The sequence below is a fragment of the Trachemys scripta genome, chromosome 5 (genome assembly GCF_013100865.1).
Source record: "Trachemys scripta elegans isolate TJP31775 chromosome 5, CAS_Tse_1.0, whole genome shotgun sequence".
Lineage (NCBI taxonomy): Eukaryota > Metazoa > Chordata > Testudines > Emydidae > Trachemys > Trachemys scripta.
In genome coordinates, this window is record NC_048302.1 from 132,677,780 (window position 1) to 132,700,334 (window position 22,555).

A 22,555-nucleotide genomic window follows, 5' to 3' on the forward strand; every position below is an offset into this window, starting at 1 on the left:
TGATGTCAAGAAAATCTAGATTGCTATAAAAATGCAGCCTGATGACAAATTCAGGTCAAAAGGTGTACTATTTACAGGTGCTTTTCTAATGAAGAATATGGAAAGCACAGTACAAAGTTTAACTGTGCACCGAAGAGGCTTTACGGTGTTTTATTTCGCTTAAACTAAAAAGCGCAGTCCAATGACTACATCTATTAATAGAGCTCTAAACAGTTCCTGCCTCACAGGAGTTTGTGAGTAGGGTGACCAGATGTCCCGATTTTATAGGGACAGTCCCGATATTTGGGGCTTTTTCTTATATAGGCTCCTATTACCCTCCACCCCCGTTCCGATTTTTCCACACTTGCTATCTGGTCACCCTATTTGTTCTAAACAAGTTAATGATGCCTCACAATGTAGGTAGGTATCCGTGGATGCATGGCACTATTGTGAGATGTATTTATTAGTTAGTAGTCAGGCAGATTGATAGATTCCTAGGCCAGAAGGGACCATTGACAGTGGTCATCTAGTCTGACCTCCTGCATTACACAGGCCAGAGAACCGCCTCCCAAAATAATTCCTAGCGCAGATCTTTTAGAAAAACATCCAATCTTAATTTAAAAATGGTCAGCGATTCACTGCAGGTTGACCTTCCAAGTAAAATAGTGCACAACTTCCCAATTTACCACCTTAAAATAAATTTAGTCATCCCATGAAGGTGTATATAGGATCCACTATTTAATGAGCATTACAAAACAATAAGAGGATTTAAAGTAAATTCAAAGCACAGCATTATTCAAGATGAATTTTATGTCGGCGCTGTTTCAGATGTCAAAATTATGAACAGCTGCAGATTTAAATGCTACACAAATCAGTCCTGTGCATTTTAAAAGACAAACTGATTTAAAAAACAAACAAAAACACTGTAAGGGCCCCAACTTGCAGTTTCTGTGGTCTTCCTGCAGCAGTTAACAACTAAGCAGCTAAATCATCCAGCAAGCTTTAAGCATTTGATACTTTCTGGGGGAAGCATACCATGCTGAGCTCCAGGTCTCAGGAGGTAAGTAAAGGAACTGCATGTCAACTATTACCTTTTAATCTGCTATGTTTAAATTGGGATTTTTATTTCCTTATATTTGAAAAGCTATATTGTCCTGGTGCTCAGTGGCACACCTTGCTGTGCCAGCATTTCTATGGGGGCTCTACTGGTTTCTGCAGATTTGATTACAGGTAGAGAGGCACAAGGATAACTTTCCAGATGTGACCCAATGCAAACTGAGTTTTGTCTTCCTGAGTCTGCAGACAGACAAAGAAACAGTAGCACAGAGAGGTGAGCCCATAGCTCCCCAAATGCTGATGTTTTCCATGGTTTTGGGGCTAGGGCACTGGTCTGAGAGTCAGGAGACTTCTGCCACTGGCCTGCTGTGAACCCTGGAAAAGACATTTCACCTCTCTGTGCCTGCTTTCCCTCTCACCCTTGTCTGGCTTGTCTTTGTTTAGATTGGGGAAGGGAGCGTCTTTCACTACACGTTTGTACAGCATCTAGCACAATGAGGCTCTAATCTCATTTGAGGTGCCTGTCTTACAATTAATAAGCAGCAGCAATTATTCTCCAGATAAGCAGAGGGTCCTGTGGCATATACAACAAGAATTATCTTATTGCTGTAACACTCAGAGGGCCCATCCCCGTGTGCAAGGCGCTGTATGGTTTTGTGTGCATTCTTGGGGGATTTTGGTCATTTTACTAAGAATCAAGGCCTCAGAAGGTTTGAGTAAACCCATAGGAGTCTAGATATTTTTCTGAACGTGCCAAAGAAAATTAAAGCGCCCAGAAAGTTAACTACTTCACTGCTGAGCATTTTAGCAGCAACAAGCTACTACTCTGGGCTTGCAGACCCAGCTTCAGTACAGGGCTGCCACTCAATCTGATGTCGGAATAAAAGCTTTCAGCAAAACCATTAAACTCTAAAAACAACCAGACTCCACCAGAGATATGAGCTTTGGTGAATCAGTGAAAGTCAGAGCCAGCAAAGGCCACCTCCACCTGAATCAACTAAAGAGATTTCAAAGCTGGTTTCAGCTAATGCCATTCCCGAGCCATGCAATCTCCCTCTCAAACCCTGAGCCTTGCAAACTCACATTCTTACTTGAAATTCCGGCTTTGTTCTTTATGAGGCACAGAAAGGCTCAGTGACTGGCCCAAATTCACACAGGAGGTCTGTAGTGGAGCATGGAATTGAATCCAGGTCTCCCAAGCCCTAAGTTATGGCCCAGTGGTTAGGGCACTCCTTCCTCTCTACGCTACCACGCCCCCAACTTATCAATATTTCAAACATAAACATGGAGCATTCAGTACCTAACCATAAGTTTATTCATTATCTTCACTGTTGTAATGCCAGCCCCAGGAAGGTCCCCAACAGTTGCCCATCTTGCTATGTTATGCCTAACTTAGACTGAAAGCCCCCCAGAGCACGAGCTTGGTCATCTGTTTGTCCAGCACCATGTAGATCTATGTAACTAGTATTAATAGCAGCAGCAGCACCACCACCACCGTGGTCTGGAGCAGCAACATCTACCAGTCCAAGACTATTTTCTGAGCCAATTTAGAAATAAGGAGGTTAGCAATTAGCTCATTGGGTTCACTCATTTTGAGAGCCACTCTGTCAGAAGTCTGTCCCACCATTTTGATCCGAGCCGGTTATGAATAGACATGGTTACTCTCAGAAGAGATGACCTTCTTTAAGTAGTCAACTAACCACTGACAATTTTACTCAGCAGGTGGAGCCCGCGTGGGACACTTGGCTAACAGGCCTGCCTGCATGACCTGCCACAGCCCACACGGAACCCTTGAATAAGGAGCCCGCCTACACACGGGGGGTCAAGGCTCTGTGGGGAAACCGTTGGCGTGAGGCGTTTCAGCCCTGTTTTCTGTGCCAATCTGCTAGTTATTCAGATGTCCTGACCCACCCCAACTGCAGGAAGAAGCACCCACAAAAAGAGATTTCAACTTGATTTAGCTTTACTTGCTAAGGATGGGTATTTTACACCCCCCCAAAATAATCATTTTCCATCTCTCTTTCTATTAACTATTCCTCCCCCGCACACCCTCAATATCTAGCTATCAGGTCCAGTAAATAAAATTAAGCCTTCATCTAACTTATTTCAATAGCTTGTTATAAGCACCCATAGAGATTAAAATACAAATTGAACAGGCTGGACACAAACATCAAGAAATGACAACTAGAAGCTAGCAACAGGAATCCTGTTCCTAGCACCATTCGGTAAATTGGAGACCGTTCAAAGAAGAGCCACAAGAATAATTAAATTATTAGAAAACATGCCTTATAGTGAGACTCCAGGGAGCCCAATCTCTTTAGCTTAACAAACAGAAGGTTATGGGGTGACTTGATTACAGTCTATAAGTACCTACCAGGGGAACAGATATTAGCTCTTCCCATCTAGAAGAGAAAGATATAACAAGAGCCAATGATTGGTGAAGCTAGCCTGGAAATAAGGTGCACGTTTTTAACAGTGAAGGTAATCAGTCATTGGAAGGATTTACCAAGGGTCATGGTAGAGACTCTGTCATTGGCAATTTTTAAATCAAGATCATCTTAAAAAAATAGAATTCTCTAGTTCAAACAAGAGTTATTTCAGGAAGTTCCATAGCCTGTGTTATACAGGAGGTCAGACCAGATGATTTAATCTTCTGAGTTAATTCTACAGGAGAAGACTTCAGTCTTGAAGTGATACAGCAATTCAGTGGAGTCAGCAAAAGTACAGGGTCACCCTTCTTCCCTCGAAGGGGTCTTATCCTAGCAAGGAAATTTAATGGTAAGATGGAAAAAATCCTCACGATCCACATCCAGTGTCTGAACAAAAGCTACACAAGGCCCAGGTCTGCTGGCGTTACTTCGTACCAGTCTCCTAGGACAAATCCGATATTGCCACCAGAAGGATCATCCTGCATAGGGGGATCCTCTGGTGACTGGAGCGACTCCTACGTCAATGCGTTCTCAGCTCTCAACATAAGGGAGTATTTGGGGAGAAAGGGAACTTTGGCAGCTGGTGTAACTAGTTTTAAGTCTGCTTCAACCTACGTCAGGAACCAGGCCAGCACAGAACCAGGCCCAGGCAACTGAAAACAAAGCTCTGCTCAGCCGGACCAAAGCATCTGAACCATAATACAAGTCCAAAATAGAAAAGAGACAGAGGAGCAGCTTATTTTTAAGCACACATCAACTGAAATCCTGGATGCCTACAGCCCTGCAACTGATCTAAAAGCAGCCCGCAGAAGAGAGCAGCAAATCCACAAAAAGTGGTTGCAAGTCCAGCCGCTGTATGGTTTCCGGTGCCTGTGCTCTCTCTATGAGGCATTAGCACTGTGCGTCAGTGCTCAGGTACTCGAGAGGGTGTACCAGCAGCACAAAATAGAGGTGAGAGAAGGGACACCCAGGGAAAAAAGGAGTTGTCTTAATAGGCTATAGACTGTAGAAACAAGTAAACAGATGTCAATACAAAGACAACTTTATATAAGGGCTAAGTCACTTGCCTTTGATGTGCACTGAGCCACAAAAGAATTTATATGGGCTGATGACATGTATTCTTTCACTGCTAATGTGCAAACTAACATAAGCAGCTGTGCTTTGATAGCTTCACATTTGGCTCCTCAGGATAAAGTCTGAGTGGCCCAGGCTTCAGACATCAAAAGACTTTTAGATTTCACCGTCTTTTAAGCGTGCCAGCACATCAAAAGAAACAGCAAAGTTCAGACCCTGTCAATCTCCCATGTGTGACACAGCTAAATATAATTAGCTTAGATGGCACATTTACCTGCCAAAGCAAATGCAAACATCTACTAAAAACAGCAGGAAAATAAAAGCTGGTAAAGTGTGATTCTCTCCAAGACAAAGCATCATGCTGAGCCATGTCATCTCTCACTGACTGCCAATCAAACAGGATCTGTTTATCAATGACAAGATTCCCCTTCCTCCCAGTACGATACTGTATCATCCAGTGCTGCAATCTCAAGCAAAGCAGGGTCTACCCTGACCAGCACTTGGATGGGAGCCCTACAAACTCAACCTAGGATCGGAGAGTCAAGCTCGGTGAACAACGCTGTTCATGTTGCAAGCCGGAGAAGCATCCAACTCATTCACCCGTAGCTGTACTGGCTCTGCAGAGCTAATGGGTATGGAGTGACAAAAAGGTAGTTTGGCTAGAAAAGTCAGCAAACAGCATTTACAGGGAATAAAAAGGTGTTACTTATAGGCACTTCCCTGACCATAACCACACTAAGATAACGTGGTTACTAACTCAAGATGCAAAACAAAATTACGGGACTCTGTCCACACTGACCTACAACCACACCTCACAGTGTCCCAATCTAAAGCTAAGCAGGGTCTGCTCTGATCAGTATTTGGATGGGAGCCCACCAAGAAAAACCCAGATGCTGCAGGAAGTGGAGTTGGTGATTTAGTAGGTGGAGTTCTTTCCCCTAAGACAGCACTAAACCAATGCTTTGTGCTGCTGAGGCAGGGTATTAACACCAAGGTACCAATTCTGTTTTTAACCTAAGACCCCTTTGCACTTTCGATAGGGTCGAGCTGTTAGCCCCAGTGAAAGTGGTCACATATGTTCTGCCTTTCTACTAATTTCCCCTCGTCGTTTCAAACTGAGGGAGAAAAAAAACAGTATTCTTCATCCTCCTCCTAGAAACAGTGTCGCATTGCTGGTACAGAACGGCTGCCACAATCCATCACAGGAGCAGCTGCATTTCAGTGATGGGCAAATGACTTCCAGGGATATGAGGTCTAACCCACTGGAGGAAGTCATGTGTACATTTATCTTCAGATTATAAGGACACTAAGTCAGGTCAAGTATCAGAGGGGTAGCCGTGTTAGTCTGAATCTGTAAAAAGCAACAGAGGGTCCTGTTGCACCTTTGAGACTAACAGAAGTACTGGGAGCATAAGCTTTCGTGGGTAAGAACCTCACTTCTTCTTGCATCTGAAGAAGTGAGGTTCTTACCCACGAAAGCTTATGCTCCCAGTACTTCTGTTAGTCTCAAAGGTGCCACAGGACCCTCTGTTGCTTAAGTCAGGTCAGTTGCAGGCTATGCAGCTGGACAGGACATTCTGGGAACTTACCTCGTATCTAACCCAAGCCAAGATCATCTGCTAGCCCAATCCGTTTTTAAAAGCGGAGCTGAATCAGAAGTTACCTTCCATCCCATCTTCTGCCTGTTGTGCTCTCCTCTGGGCCAGCATCCTGCTGCCCATGTTCCTTCGGCGTCTGGGCATCCCTTCTCCCCGCTCATCGGTGTGAGGCCGAGGTCTGGCCACCACGGCGGCCACATTTCGCTGGTGTTCCTCGTCAGCTGGAAAAGGGGAACATTTTAAATCAGAGGTTTAATATTGACCTGTTGCAGTCAGCCCATCGCAAGAGTGAAAGGAGCTAGCTGGCCGGCAATTAGAGATATGCTAGCAGTTGGGATGGTTTGCAATGTTTAGATCAGGTATCTTTCACACAGAGAGAACGTCATTCCTTCCCGCCGCCCCCTTATGATGATGATGTTTCTGTATGGTAGCACCTACTACATGCTGGCTCTTCCCTGACATCCAAGAAGGGTGGCCCAAGGATCTGACAATTAGGCAGAAGTAGGGAGAAAAGGAGCAGAAACAACAATAGGCAAATTATATCTAAATCAACATGATTAATCTATGCCGGAGGTAGGCAAACACAGCATTTGGAAAACCCCACCCTTAAACTTGCTGGGTTAGATTTTTAAAGGCACTTGGGTGCCCAGTGGGATTTTCAAAAGCACCTAAGGCTCCTAACTCCCATTGATCCCACCAGACACCTCTCTGCACCTTTAGGTATTTAGGCACCTAAGGTCCATTGAAATCAATGCAAGTTAGGAGTCAGAATACCCTGGAGGATCGGGGCCCTAAATGCCTTTAAAAACCTGGCCTTCTGGGTCTCAGGTCCCCACCAGTAAAACAGGGATGATTCTTATCTGTCTTGTTTATTTAGACTCTAGTCTCTTAGGGGCAGGGACAGTCTCCTTGGGCGGGGGGAGGAGGGGTGACTTACACAGTGCCCCTCCAAGTTGACTGTGGTCTCTAGGCACTACTGTTAATAGAGCGGAAGATGGCATAAGAAGGGTCTATGGACAGGCACTTCAAATACTGTTGTGACCATGAACTAGCTCTAGATGAGGAGGCTCTATCATTCTATCATGGGCCCATGGCTCTTGGAACTTTCCAGGAAAAAAAAAAAAAAGGACCCTTTGTGCTGAATTTCCATTTTTCAGCCCAATAAGTGATTTTTTAAAAATATATATTCTTCTCTCCTCGCATCTGGTAGGAGAATCAGTTCAGTCCTTTCTGAACGTGGGACCCAAAAGTGTTTTTCTTCCTTTCAGATGATTCAGATCTTTTTGTTTTTTTGCACTTCAGCTATTCAGACCTGACGTCATCTGGCCTGTTCAAACCTGCGAACGTGTGTGTATTTTTCACTTATTGCTGCACCTGGAAAACTCTGTTGACAAATAAGGACTACAGATCACAATCTGTGCATGCAGTGTTGCCTCATTTTCCCATGCTGACTTCAGGGCAGTTATCCTCAGAATAGACAAGTACGGAAGTGGGTGCCAGTGGATCAAAGTTAGCAAGAGCTACCTATATCATGTTTCAAGGATACAACCATGAGTCCACCTACCTACTCATAAAGGTTACAAATCACGGATGAAGAGTATGTAACAGAGTGATGCAGCTTTCTCCAGTCCCCCCACAACCTTCCTGTCCCCTGACTATTGGCTTGTTGGCTGATTTGTCAAACAGTCACAGCATCAAATTTATACTTGTGTCGCCTATATAATTCCACCCCTACCTACTCATCCAGACACACGTCTCATCCCATCCCCTCTGCTGCTCCAGCAATGCCACCCTTCACGACCTGCTTCATCCACTTGTCCCCTAAGCGTCTCCATGTCTTTCTGCATGCTGCCACCTACGTGTGGAGCACTCTGGACCTGAGCCCGCAAAGCACTTAAGAACATGGTTCACTTTAGCGTGCGAATGGTCTCACTGAAGTCTTAACTTTAAGCATGTAAGAGGACTACTCACATGCTTAAGTTAAGCATGTGCATAAGTTCTTGGTTGGCTTGGGGCCAGTGTGGCCAGCAGCTTGCAGGATTGAGCTCAGAATGCCCTCCACACACTGCTCTGCCATGTCACTACCCCCCTCCTCTGTGAAACCCATGCTAAAAAAACCTCACTTCTATTGTGGTGCCACCATAGGAGAATAATGTTCACTACGACATCCTTGAGGAAGTCACTGCCATATGCTCAGGCAGTAACCCTCATCCTCCTCAGGGATAGCTCAGTGGTTTGAGCATTGGCTTGCTAAACCCAGGGTTGTGTGTCCTCACTCATTCATCTCCTTCTGTTTGGCACCCTCGTTTATTGTATCATGTCTAAAATTTTGAGAGTAAGCTCGTTAGGGCAGAGAATGTGTCTTATCTTCTGTGACATGACTACATGCTTCTGAGAGCTATAAAATAATTCAATGAAATACAGTATACTACAAATATTTATCATGGCGCTTTGTAACTATTATTAAAAACTCTGAGAAGTGTTTTGGGATACAGTGCGTATGGAGGCACTATACAAAATACATATATGGTATTTCTTAGCCTCTTAAAAAACATCCCACCCTTCAAGGCTTGGTATCCTTTACTCTAAACAGATTCAACATGCCTGTCAAATTTTAAAGACATCCCAGCATAGCGCATCAGTTGGGAAATTCTAGTGCTCATTTATTTCGTGTAATAAAAAAAATACCCAGAACACAATTCCTGAGAAGCAGAGACCGTTATACATTTCATGAGAAATAAATCTATTTATAAAGTGTGTGTTCATTTCAAACCTGTCTCGCAGCCCTCACAAGGACAAATGTGTGAACCCAGTGACCGCATCACCTTGACTCAAATCACATGGTTAGTCCCCAAATCTATCAGTGTTAATCCAGCAAAGAAAGCAGTATTTAAAAAAAACCCCAAAAAAACAAAAAAAAACCCAGAAAACGAATGTTTCTCATGGCCACTAAATGCCCAGAGTCACTGACCTGTATTGCTTGTCTATTTAGATGACCAGATGGGGCCTTATCAATCCCAGCTTTGTTCAGAGCAGAGCACACTATAAACCCTGAGCAAAATATAATAATGCATAACAAATTGCCCCAATTAAAGGACAACACCAAAACAAAGAAACAAAAAAGCGGAAAAGGAAAACTGAGATACCCTGGATGTGCATGTTTAAATTTTATCCAAGTTTTCCATAGCTCCAGTTTTATGACTCAGTGTTTCTACATCCAGCAGACACCTCGGTTCAGTGGGAAACTGGATTTTCTTATGTGTGGGCGGCAAGATCAGCTTCATTTGGGATTCTGAAAACCACCAGCGGAATGGGCAAAACAAGAAACCCTAAAAGGGCCTAAAGCCGTTTAAAAACAGAAGTGTTTATATATGGATCACTTCACCTGGCTCAACAGCAAATAACATGCAAAGCAACGCTATACGAAACTAAACGAGGAAAGAAGAATACAAACCACCCACTGAAAGCAGAACAGTTTTCCAAATTGGAATTTAGCAAAGGCATTGGGGTTATAATGTTATAGTACATAAGAATGGCCATACTGGGTAAGACCAAAGTGCTTCTAGCCCAGTATCCTGTCTTCCGACAGTGGCCAATGCCGGTGCCACAGAGGGAATGAACAGAACAGGGAATCATCAAGTGATCCATTCCCTGGCGCCCATTCCCAGAGCGCCATGGTTTCTTTTATGTCCCAAAACACATAGAGCGGCAGTTTTACATCTAATTTCAAATAAGGTACCTCCAAGAGTGCTCCCTAACACAACTTTACACAATTTTACTTGCCCACAGCAAAGAATTTTTATTTTTTTGATCAGCATGTAAAATATGTTCTCTCCTCGTATAATGTGTAACATTATCATCTTTAATAGCTTGGTAAGTCGGCAAGTCAACATTGTGCCTGGGCTGGCAGATTTTCGTGACAGTTTTGCAACACTGCCCTACTGGTATCCTGGTTCACTAGCTTTGTACTGACTCAGACGAAAGAGCACCATCTACTGCTTTTATTTATACATTTGCATAGCGATAAGCACTACTGTAGCAACTGCCTTACAAATACACCTCTACCTCGATATAACAGTGTCCTTGGGAGCCAAAAAAATCTTACTGTGTTATAGGTGAAATCGCGTTATATCAAACTTGCTTTGATCTATCTGAGTGCGCATCCCCGCCCCGCCCCCCTGGAACACTGCTTTACCGCGTTATATCTGAATTTGTGTTAGATCGGGTCGCGTTATATCGAAGTAGAAGTGTATGTTTCAAATAAGCCATCCCCACACCACTTCCTGCAAGACCCTCTCTCTCCTATCCACAAACTAACTCAGCTTGTGACATCCAAGGAGCTGGTAGCACAAATTAGCATGGCCGAAGGCGTACCATTAAAAAAAGCCATACATACGTTGCACACATAGTTTTACCAATGCGGTGTATGACACTGCATAGCAGTCTTGGCATATAGAACAAGGACATGTCTGCACTACAAACCGTCTAACACCAGTTACGTTGGCACAGAGCCGCCGCAGTTAGTAGATCGCTCATTCACGCGCATACTTGGCTCCTTGTGCTGGCATTGTGCGTACTCACCAGGAGTGTCTGTGTCAATGACAGGTATGGTGCACCAGGGGTAGACAGGTATCCCAGTGTGCCATAAGCCATTCTCCAGTGCAAAGCCTCTTAGGAGACCTGCCCAATGTGTTGTGGGGTAGAAATGAGTCACGCAGGGAATTCTGGGAGCTAGGAGACAAGTTCCCATCATGCAACTGTCCTCATCCTATAATGCCATCCATATCCCATAATTTTCATGCCCTTTTAAAAAAAATCCTGCAAACCCGCAGGATGCTTCTCGCTGTCCGCCATCTCTGATGGATAGAATGATATAGCCCAGAAGGGATCTTTGGTCCCCCATTCCCAAGCTTCAATTTTCCAAACGCTAGCAAGTGATATAGGGTGATTTCTGGTTTTCATAAATAGGCAGCATTCTTTACTCTCAGTAGGACTGCGCTAGTGTCCCAGCAGGATAAAACTGTGCTGCTGGAGGCACTGCTCTTCCAAGGAGACACCAAGTCAAGGTCCTGACTGTGACAGATGGGCAGGTTTCTGCAATATCTTTGGGAGACCATATTGCATTAAGGGCATGGATCATTGTGGGCTAGGGACTGTACGCATTCCATGGCAGGAGGGTTATCACAGCTCTTGCAGGAAGTGTAAACGGAAAGGGATGAGTAGGCAAATCATTCAATTTATAACACCTCCAGAGAGGTACCACCTCCTGGGAAAGTGCATAGTCTGCTTTAGACTGGATTCGTCAGAGACCAACATTGAAAAAAAATAAAATAAATTAAAAAACCGAACATCTAGATAAACAGCCTGATCTTAAACTGACTCAGGGCCTTCAATCTGGTGCCTGATCTAAAGACTGATGAGAACTTGTAACCACAGGGAAAACCCACTTGTGGGATTTGAAGGACTGACACCTATGTGGAGCGGGGGTGTGGGGTGGGAGTGACCTTTTCAGCATGTATGTAGGTTCTTTGACAGTTTTTATATACATTCACTGTCACGTTTTTCCCTTATGAAAAAGGCTGAGAGTCTGTCACTGATTCCATGACTTTCTGGGATTCCGTGACTTCTGCAGCTGGCAGGTGCGGTTGACCCCAGAGTCACTTGAGCATCTCGGGCAGCCCCAAGGCCAGCCGCACCGCCCCCCACCTCCGTAACAGCGACAGTCCTGAGCTGCCTCCCACCAGCAGCAGCGCGGCAGTCCTGGGCTGGCGGGGCCGTCCCCTCGCCAGCAGTGGTGGCCCCGTGCCACCCTCCCTCCCCTGAGCAGCAGCAGACACCCCGGAGCGTCCCCCCAGCACTAGTGGGCACCCCAGGGTCCTCACCCGGAGCATCAGTGGGCACCCCAGAGCCAGCCCCCCCCACCATCGGGTGCCTCAGAGCACCTCCTCCAGAGCAGCAGCTGCGCCCCTAGAGCCCCCCAGAACACCAAAGATTTAGTCAGGGGTATATAGTACAAGTCTTTGACAGGTCACAGGGCTGTGAATTTTTGTTTATTGCCCATGACCTGTCCATGTCTTTTACTAAAAATGCCCATGACTAAACCTTAGCCTTACTTATGAATAAACATGCTTGCTTAGAAAGAGCAGTGTGGTAACTTGTGACTGCTGGCAATATCTCGGAGAGAAAGCAAAGTAGAGATGATGGCAGATTGGCTTGCTGGGGTTAGTACAGTGTAGATCAGGGAGCTGTGCAGAGTTAAAACCCCTACTCACAAGAAGTGAGAGACAGGTCTCCATCCATGAGAGGTGATGGCTGGGTGCTGGAAACCTTTAAGTGCATGAAGGGCACCCACAGAGTAAGAAATATAGATGCAGTTACCCTGAAACTGTGACACTGAGCACCTGTTCTTGCTACACACTTGTCTAAAACAGCAGTTCTCAACCTTTTCCTTATTGTGACCTCTCACCACATCAGAGAAGTTGTGGAACCTCTATTCAGAGATACAGAACTCCCTTTGTGAGGTTATCACAACCCCCTAAACCTATTTGCAAGCCCCCATGCTGAAGACGCCTGGCCTAAAGCACCTTTCACAGCAGGATGTAGAATTACTAACATAATTGTAACAGCTGCTGCCTTCCACCCAAGAAGAGAGTGCAGTGAAATGACCTCTGTGGCAGATTGCATCCTGCCATCAAATGCACAGGAGTCCCAGTGGTTTTGAAAACAACCTTTTGGTGCGCAAGGAGGCCAGGATCAAGCCCAAGGTTTGCAATTCTGTAAAGTGCTTTGAGGCTACAGAAGTCAATATAAATAATTAAATAATAAAACATTTCTGAGGACAAAGACAAGTCAGGTGGTGTCACAAAATGCCATTAAAAAAAGCTTCAACACAATTAAAACATTCTGAATATAAACTGATTCGAAACAAAACGCCTTTTAAAGAAAGGCTATTTGGGATCCCAGATCATTAATAAATAGATGCATGGGCTTCAGCGTAAGTAAGTTGTTCCCCCTTCCTCTCTCCTTCCCCCCCAAAAAACCCAAGACAAAATACAGTTCTTGCTTCACCCTGGCTTGCAAGGCTTGAGTTCAGGAAGTGGTATTTCTCCTGCAAGAGTTACCGATGTGTCAATATCTAAGGTAGGGACAAGGCAGTTGCCTGCTCTGCCTTAGGTATCAGCAAGGTCCTGAGCTGCTGTGGAAGAAACGCTAAGGCCAGGTCTACACTAGAAAAGGTACGGCCATACCAGCAAACCCTTCTGTTGGGGATGCAGTTTGTGCCATCAAAAAAGTGCTTTTGCTGGAATAGCTTATACTAGTTTGGCAAGTGACATAAGCTATACCGGCCAGAGCACTTTTATGCTGGTGTAACTGCCTCTACCCTAGTGCTTTTGCGGACAGAAAAATGACACTTACACACCCGAACTAACATTACTATCCCAGCAAAAGTCTCTAGTATAGACCTCAACTTGGGTCTTCATAATTAAGAAGCCTCTCCCTTCACTTTTAAAATGCACTGATCTGGACAGTTTATGGCTCCATTTGGCTTTCGCTAATGACATTTTAAGGTGGTGTGTCACCAAACCCTTCTCAGAGCAGGGCTGCATAACATGGTGCCTAAAACACTGCTAGCTACCACCATCTCATCTTCCCTAATGCTACCACCAATCAAGCTGACCTGGTGGTAGCAACAGCAGAAAATTTTTGTTAAAACTTCCTGCTACAGAGAAGGTCAAAAGCAGGGGCCAGTCTGGGTGTGGGAGTGTGTGAAGTTAAACCTTAAGGGCCTGGCTACACTTGAAATGCTACAGTGGCACAGCTGTGCCATTACAGCGCTTCAGTGTAGACACTACCTATGCTGATGGAAGCGTTTCTCCCATCAGAGTAGGTAATCCCCATCCCTGAGAGACGGTAGCTAAAACGATGGAAGAATTCTGTCAACCTAATGCTCTCTACACTGGTTGGCTTTACTACACCACTCAGAGGAGGATTTTTCACATCCCTGATTGAGTCAGCTTGGTCAGTCTAATTTTCTAATGTAGACCAGACTTAAGGCTTTGAACTCTGTTCTCTTTATAGACTTTCTAGGTTGTGTTCAAGATCTCCTAGGAGAGGACCTGGGGTGGGAATTGCTTTTTAGAAGTCTGAGGAATCGCCCTACTCCACATATAACCAAATCTCACAGTCCAGGGCATGAGGAACACCCACAAAGAGCATTTCACCAAGTGCTTCACTGGGGGAAAACAGATTCTGCCTTCTTCAGGATCTGGAGCATCCAGTATGATCAACAGCTGAAGCAGGGTATTTGAGGAAACTGATCAGTAAGTGTGTCTGCCATGGGAAATGCTATGTTCCTAACAGAGGGGGCAGCAGAAATGCCCTCAAGAGTCAATTTCAATCAATACATCCAGCCTTCTGTTAGTCTTAAAGGTGCCACAGGACCCTCTGTCGCTTTTTACATCCAGCCTGATAGCAAAAGACCAGCCAGGATTTTTTTTTTATTTTGCATATTCTTGCAGAAAACAGTCAGCAGTTACTCTGACTAGAACCTTTTTGAGGCAGGAACCGGCTTCGTTCTGTGTGTGTGTGTACAGCACCTGGCGCCACAGGGCCTTATTCCCGAGCACGGCCTGCAGCTGCTACTGCAATACCAATGACACTAATAAAATGGAGAGTGAAGAAGGGAAGCACTAATGCTGTCCCACCCCAAAATAAAAAAAAAAAAAAAAGAAGAAGAAAAAGTCACATTTCACCCATCACTATGGTTGATATAAACCCGGTGCCAGGCAATGCACCTCTACAACAGTGTCACGGCGCAGCAGGCTGTGGAAACGCCACATTACATCATCCTCATGGGGACCTGACCACTGGCTCACCCCAACTGCCCCCCTGTACCCCCAGCTTCTACCGCCCCCCATCAGTGAGCCGGGGCCTGTCTGCCCGCACGGGGGCTGGGCCCCCCATCCTCACCCCACAGGCACCTGTTCCCCTCAGGGGGCTGGGCTGCCCCCTCCCGTCTGCCTGCAGGGGGGCTGCCCCCCCATGGGCCCGTTCCCCCCAGGCATGTGGCGGGGCCCCCGGAGGGCGCAGCCGGGGTGGGGGGCTCCCAGCTCCTCCGGTAACAAGCTTGCCCCGGCCCCCGGGCTGAGAGCCAGACCGAGGTCAGGACAGGCCCCCATGAGGGGCGGACCGGGGGGAGAACTCCCCCCCCCTTACCTGCCTGCGCCTGGCCCCGGAACCGGGTGGCAAAGACGATGAGGGCGGCCAGCAGCGCCGCGGCCAACACGTACAGCACCGGGTCCATCTTCCCACGTGACTGCCCTCCCCCCCCCCGGCGCGGCCACGCCCCCTCAGGCCACGCGCCTCCTTCCCGAACGCCGCGGCCGGTTCCACAGCGACTCAGCTCATGGGGGCGCGCGAGTGAGGCTTGGTACGGTCCGCCTCCGATCCCGGAAGTGTGTGTGGGGGCCCCAAAGCAGGGGTGGCCCGTTCGGTGCCTGTTCCAATAGCGTGGCGGGCAGGGAGTGGCTAAGGTGCTGCCTGCAATGGTGCCCACCTCAGTGACAACGGGTGGGGGGCAGCTGTCCAGGGCAGCAATGGGCCTAGGCAGCATCAGGGGCACCCCAGCCTGGAGGGCCCCACGCCTGCCCCAGGCCGGGTGTGGGTGGGGTCCTGGCAGAGGGTGGCCTGGACACCAGCTGTAATGGGGTTCTGGTGGTTCTCCCTCTGCCCTGGGTCTGGGTGGCTCCTAGGCTGGTTCCCTACCCGCCTTCAGCAACGGCTTTCCTTGACTTTCCCGAAAGCCCCGCTCCGGGTGGCAATCCCCCCCTTAGCGGGGACGATCCCTTCATCCTTTGTCACTAGTGGGAACCTTTGGCTGTTCTGGGCCTGGCTCCTGTCCGCCAGTCCAGGGTGGCTCACGCGCGTGAGTCCTAAACTCAGGGCAGACCCTGAAACAGCAGGGCACAAACCCCAAATTGGTTGTGCCAAGCGCTACTTTGATTTCACCAACCCCGCATCAAGTGTGAACTCCTTTGGCATGATGACAGCCTCAGCATGCAGTCACAGACCGTCCCCTGGGGTACTCCGACCTATCTTGCCTTTGTGGTGGATGGTCCCTAACACCAAACATCATCATAATATTCAGGTTACTCCCAGTCCCAAAGGACCAGTCACTTACCCCCTTGCAGTGTAGATCTCAAACCAAAGACAATACTTCTAGCCACTCCTATATTAAACTAGCCAAAAATGTATTGGCTAAGAAAGAAGTGAGAGATATTTATAAGGTTAAAGCAGGTAAACGTACACACAAATGAGTTACAGTCTTACATTCTATAGTTTCTATAGTTCAAAGTTTCTATAGTTAGCAAGCCCTATGTGTCCTTCAGGGCTAACCTGCTGAGGAATCTCTTGCTTATGCTTAGATGTCTTTGCCCCACAGAATTCAAGCAGCATAGAGATAAAGTTCCTTCTGGTCAGGCATTTTTAGTCCCTTCTCCTAGAGTTCAAACTGCTGGGATGAATGTTCATGCATGTCTCCTCTTCATGGGTGTGGGGGGAGCCATCAGCAAAGTCTTTTGTTCTATGATGTCCCACAATGGCTTGTCTGATGTTTACAGGCCTTCTTTTGTTTGGCAGGAGACACCACCTCTTGTGATAAAGAAGTAACTTGGTAATGTCTCTCTCCTGACTCTGAGCTTTTCCAGTTTCATAGCAAACACTTCTATAGTTACAGAGCAAATACTATTACCTTATAATGTAGGATACAGATATAATAAATGAGATTAATGCATGCAGCAACCCTACCAAGTATTTCATACAGTCCAAACACTAAACTAGGGTTGCCAACTTTCTAATTTCACAAAACTGAACAACCCTGCCCCGAGGTCCCGCCTCTGCCCTACCCCTTCTCCGAAGCCCCGCCCCTGCTCACTCCATTCCCCCTCCGTCCATCGCTCACTCTCCCCCACCCTCACTCACTTTCACCGGGCTAGGGCAGGGGGTTGGGGTGCGGGAGGGGATGAGGGCTCTGGCTGGGTGTGTGGGCCACGGGGTGGGGGGAGGGGATGAGGAGTTTGAGGTGCAGGAGGGGTCTTAAGGCTGGGGCAGGGGGTTGGGCTCCAGATGGGGGTGTGGGTTCTGGGGTGGGCCTGGGGATGAGGAGTTTGGGATGCAGGAGAGGGCTCAGAGCTGGGGCAGAGGTGCGGGCGGGGATATGGGGTGCGGGCTCCAGCCAGGCGGTGCTTACCTCAGGCAGCTCCTGGAAGTGGACGGCATGTCTGGCTCCTACATGCCCACCTTATGGAAGAGTTTGTGAAGGGCGTCCTTGGAAGGCCTTACCCATGCAGGTTGCTTCCCTGCACTATATTTGCTAAAGCTTAACCAACCTAATTTTAAATTAGGTTTAAATTAAATTAGGACAGCCATACTGGGTCAGACTAATGGTCAATCTAGTTCAGTATCTTGTCTTCTGACCTTGGCCAATGCCACATGCTTCAGCGGGAACGAACAGAACAGGGCAATTGTCGAGTGATCCATCTTGTTGTCCACTCCCAGCTTCTGGCAGTCAGGGGCTAAGGACACTCAGAGCATGGGGTTGGATCCCAGATCATCTTGCTTAATAACCATTAATGGACCAATCCTCCATGAACTTCTCTAATTCTTTTTGGAACCCAGGTATACTTTTGGCCTTCACAACATCCCCTGGCAATAAGTTCCACAGGTTGACTGTGCGGTATCTGAAGGAATCAAATGCAATGCGGCTTCTGCCACTTTCCTTAGGAGAATATTTCATGAGTAAGATTTCTCCCTGTCAGAATGTTTTCCGTTTTATTCAGCGTAACCATTCCTTTCCTGAACATCATCCTGTAACCGCTAGAATCCCCCCTCACGAATGCCCTCCTTTCTTGGTGTCTACATCCATCAAATATTTTTAGTCAATTATGTTTGCTCTGGATATAAGATACTAAACATTAAATGGGAGAGATATACAAGGGACTCCACACATTTTTTTATCTACCTTATTATTTTATCAAAGTAGAAATTTTAGTTTGGCAGGAGATTTATAGAACTTTGTATTATTTTTATGATCCTGTAGTTGCCTATTATTTATCATTTCTACTTTCCTCTTGCCATTTAGACTACTATGCAATGAAGGCACAGTACGGTAGCAGAACCACTGTCAAATTCACTATTAACCTTAGGAAACAGAACAAATACGCTTGGATAGCCCAGATTCTGGGCCTGACCCTGCAAGCTGTACCCACATGAGCAATTTGCATCCACCGGAACAGTCCCCGCAGCCTTCAGTGACGTTAATAAGATTACTCATGTGCACAGGGAGGGACTACACAGGTGTGTATTCATTCCTAGGATCAGACCCTGTCTAGGTTGTATACTCTTGAACGTCTAGTCGTACCACTAGGTGTCACTCTTCTTCCACATTAACACAACTGGAAAAGAGAAGATAAAATTTACACAAGATAAATAAAGGTGCATTGGATGCACCAGTTCAGTTTGGCTAGCACGTCTCTTCCTGTCTGGAAACACAATGCAAGTCTCCTGCTATTTTAAGATCTGTTGGACTGTATTCCAGTGGTGCTCAACCTCTTCCCACTTTGGACCCCCCCAAAGTGTCCGTAGTTTCTAACTAACTACATTTCAAAGAAGGTGGGGGTTGAGCTCACAGCAAGGAACCAGATGTGTTTTGTGGCTGCTGGTGGACCTTTGTGAGGATTTTAATGGGGGATGAAGGGTGCTGATGGATTTTTGGGGTGGTAGGGGAGGATTCACTCTCATAGTCCTCTTAATGCCATAACAAGGAGTCTGGTGGCACCTTAAAGACTAACAGATTTATTTGGGTATAAGCTTTCATGGGTAAAAACCTCACTTCTTCAGATGCATAGAGTGAAAGTTACAGATGCAGGCATTATATACTGGCTGGCTCATTACAGAAGCAGCTTTTCCTCTCCTGGAATTGACACCTCCTCATCTATTATTGGGAGTGGACTACATCCACCCTGATTGAATTGGCCCTGTCAACACTGGTTCTCCACTCGCGAAGTAACTCCCTGCTCTCCATGTGTCAGTATATAATGCCTGCATCTGTAGCTTTCACTCTATGCATCCGAAGAAGTGAGGTTTTTACCCACGAAAGCTTATGTCCAAATAAATCTGTTAGTCTTTAAGGTGCCACCAGACTCCTTGTTGTTTTTGTAGCTAGAGACTAACACGGCTACCCCCTGATACTTAATGCCATAGTTACCTGCAGTCCCCGTGTGGCTCTGTTGGAGAATGACTCCCCCCGCCATCAACGTTGTAAATGTACAATACTCCATCTCTGACAATTTGCACCTTAGCGCACCTCCTTCTAACTGCAAAACAAACATCATAGCTCATTGATCACACTGTACACAGCAATCAGAGTCTAGTCAATGTCGCTGAATGTAACAAAGTGTTATTTCAGGATGAAAGGAGGACATGCAGCCTCTCCGGTGCTGTCCACCTGCCTCTTGTACCTGGTCAGGTTTCTTCCCTCCAAGTGTTTGTCTTTCTAAAAAACTCTGTTGTCGTCCAGAGATGCACTTGGACCTTGTCCTAGAAGAGCTGAGTTCCCTCCACATAATTAGAGTCAATAGAAGTTTACGGCCTTCAGCACCTTCCAGGAAATGCTTGGGACTGGGCCTCTGAGGAGGAGATCCACAGGCAGAAGGTGCTGTATAAGCGCGCAGTGTCACATTTACACAAAGTTATTTAAGTGCCTAAGGATGCTGATAGATGCCTGTGGGATTTTCAGACTCCATTGGAGTTAGGTGCCTAATCTGCTCAGGCATTTTAGCAAATCCTGCGAGGCACCTATCTGCATCTTTAGGTGCCTAAATCCCTTTGAATATCTGGCCCAGAATGCTCTTATTCTCCCTACATTAATTACTCTTTTTGTAGAGCAAGTTCTCCTGAGCTCCTGCACCAACCTGTGTTTTCTTGGCTTTCATGCATACTCTCTAGATTTTCTGTCTGGTACCTTCACAGCACGTTTTTGGCATCCACTTTCTTTAAACTCCACTGAATGGTCACCACACTGCAACTGCCTCATTTCTTAGCCGCCACTACCTTCTAACAAACGCAAGCCAAATCTTCCTAGCCTCTGCTCACTCATAACCCTGAAGCCCTTGATCATCCTGATTTCCCCCCATTCTATGGTACTTCCCGTTAAGCAAGATCAGTAGAGGGCAATACTTGGATGGGATATGTCCGAGAAAAATCCAGGGGCTACAGGAGGAGGTTTTAGTGATTTGACAGGTGGCCCTTTTGCCAATATCCTAGTGGGGTAGGCACACAGGTCAGCTGGAGATGCCTTTTTTTGTTGGAGACATAAAACTGAGGTTCTAACTAGTCACTGGTTTCAGAGTAGCAGCCGTGTTAGTCTGTATCCGCAAAAAGAACAGGAGTACTTGTGGCACCTTAGAGACTAACAAATTTATCACTGCACATCTCACACCACTTGTCTCTGAATAGAGGCATTAATTCTTACCCTGCTAAGACAATTCCAAAGAGACATGTGAAATATTTGTATCGAACCAGAAACCCTTTTAAAATGCCACTGTTTGAAGTTCCATTACTCCCACCAATCGGGGAGAAAGAAGGTCTCACAATGGCAGAACAAGCTCCCGTTGCTGGAAGCTGAAGCTAGACAACTTCAGACTGGAAATAAGGTGCAAAAGGTGAGGACAACTAATCCTTTGAACAGATTAGTAAAGGACATGGTAGATTCTCTATCACTTGATGTCTTTAAATCAAGACAATGTGACCTGAGGAGGTAGTATGGCCTAGGGATATGGCACTGGAGTAGAGACCTGGGTTCTATTCCTGGCTTTGTACGTGCTGGCAACCTTGTGTAAGTCACTTCAGCACCGTGCCTCAGTTTCCCCATCTGTCTTCCTTTGTAAAGTTCTTTGACAGCTATTGATGATAGCCAGATAAAATATATGTTCTAGTTCTACCACAAGTTATGGTCTTGATGCAGGAATTCCTGGGTGAGGTTCTATGGCCTGATATGCAGCACGTCAGACTTGATGACCCCTTTTAATCTATAAATGAGAAGACGAAGAATAGCAATAAGAGCTGCCAGGAACTAGACCAAGAGGAATGCTTGGGAGAAGAGACTAAGGGAACAATGGGAGATGAGGATCAAATATCTGGGCAGTATGTCAAAGGAAGCACAGGAGAAGGGAACCAACCTGTAGGGATTGATAAACAGACCAAGCACCAAGGAAGCACCTGCAAGAGGAGGGGAACAGAACAGCTAGGATCGGGGAGTGAAGAGTGTGACAGAGACGGCAATCTCTGCAGCCACAGATCCAGAGGGGCTAGACAAGCAGCCCAGGGGGCTGGAGGCAGAGCAGCAGCGTCAGTGCTGAGGCCGAGTGGAGACAGAGCTAGAACAGTGGAGCTTGGGCTGGAGCAGTCTGGAGCCGGGTGCGGTAAGCAACTGGGGCCAGCCAAGGGGGGACCCTGGGCAAAGGGCCCAGTGCAGAAAGACACCCCCAGCCAAGCATCCTTGCAGGCCAGACTGGGAAGGAGATCTTAACCTGATGGGGGGCTGGTGCTGGGAAGAAGGGTCCCACCTCCAGAGCAAGTGTCCAAGCCGCAGCATCCCTGCAGCACAGCCAGGGCCTGAGAAGGAGGCCGGGGACCTACAAGGAACAGACTGTGACCTGCTCTGACGTTCCAGAGACACTATTTGTGATGTTCCCTGCCACAGAGTGGGGTGATGTGTTTTCCTTTAACCTTTCCCATTTTTCCTTATTCTTTTTTAAATTAATTGCTGATTAAATTGTATTTGATTTAAATTGTATGTAATGATCAGTGGGTCAGGGAAGTGTCCAGTGCAGAGAGAGTACCCCGGAGTGGGGACACCCTAGCCCCTGTCCTAGGTGACCACAGCAAGGTTGGGGGTCGAACCCCCTAGGAATCCTGGGCTCAGCCTTGTTGGGGTTATGATAGGGTTACCATATTTCAACAATCAAAAAAGAGGACGGGAGGAGCCCCGCCCTAGCCCCGCCCCTGTCCTAGCCCCGCCCCTGCCCCTTCCACTCCCTCCCACTTCCTGCCCCCTCAGAATCCCCAACCCTCCCCCCCACTCCTTGTCCCCTGACTGCCCCCCAGGACTCCACCCCCTCCCTAAGCCTCCCTGCCTCTTGTCCCCTGACTGCCTCCTCCTGAGACCTTCCCCACATCCTAACTGGCCCCCTAGGATCCTACCCCCTACCTGTCCCCTGACTGCCCCAACCCTTATCCACACCCCCACCCCCTGACAGCCCCCCCCCCAGAACTCCTGACCCATCTAAACCCCTCTGCTCCCTGTCCCCTGACTGCCCCCTCCTGGGACCCCTGCTCCTAACTGCCCTCCAGAACCCCACC

The 22,555-nt window shown here is 47.0% G+C and overlaps 1 protein-coding gene across 1 annotated transcript in view; it reads right to left on the bottom strand.

The window, feature by feature from the left end:
* The window catches only part of DDRGK1 (DDRGK domain containing 1), a 44,304-nt gene extending 28,765 nt beyond the window's left edge, over positions 1 to 15,539 (bottom strand). Inside the window, exons 1-2 of the mRNA XM_034772048.1 lie at positions 15,353 to 15,539; positions 6,202 to 6,357 (exon numbers count right to left, since the gene is read on the bottom strand). Coding sequence (XP_034627939.1) covers positions 6,202 to 6,357; positions 15,353 to 15,440 — 244 coding nt within the window. The 5' untranslated portion in view covers positions 15,441 to 15,539. The remainder of the gene's footprint in view (positions 1 to 6,201; positions 6,358 to 15,352) is intronic.
* Between the last annotated feature and the right edge of the window lie 7,016 nt (positions 15,540 to 22,555).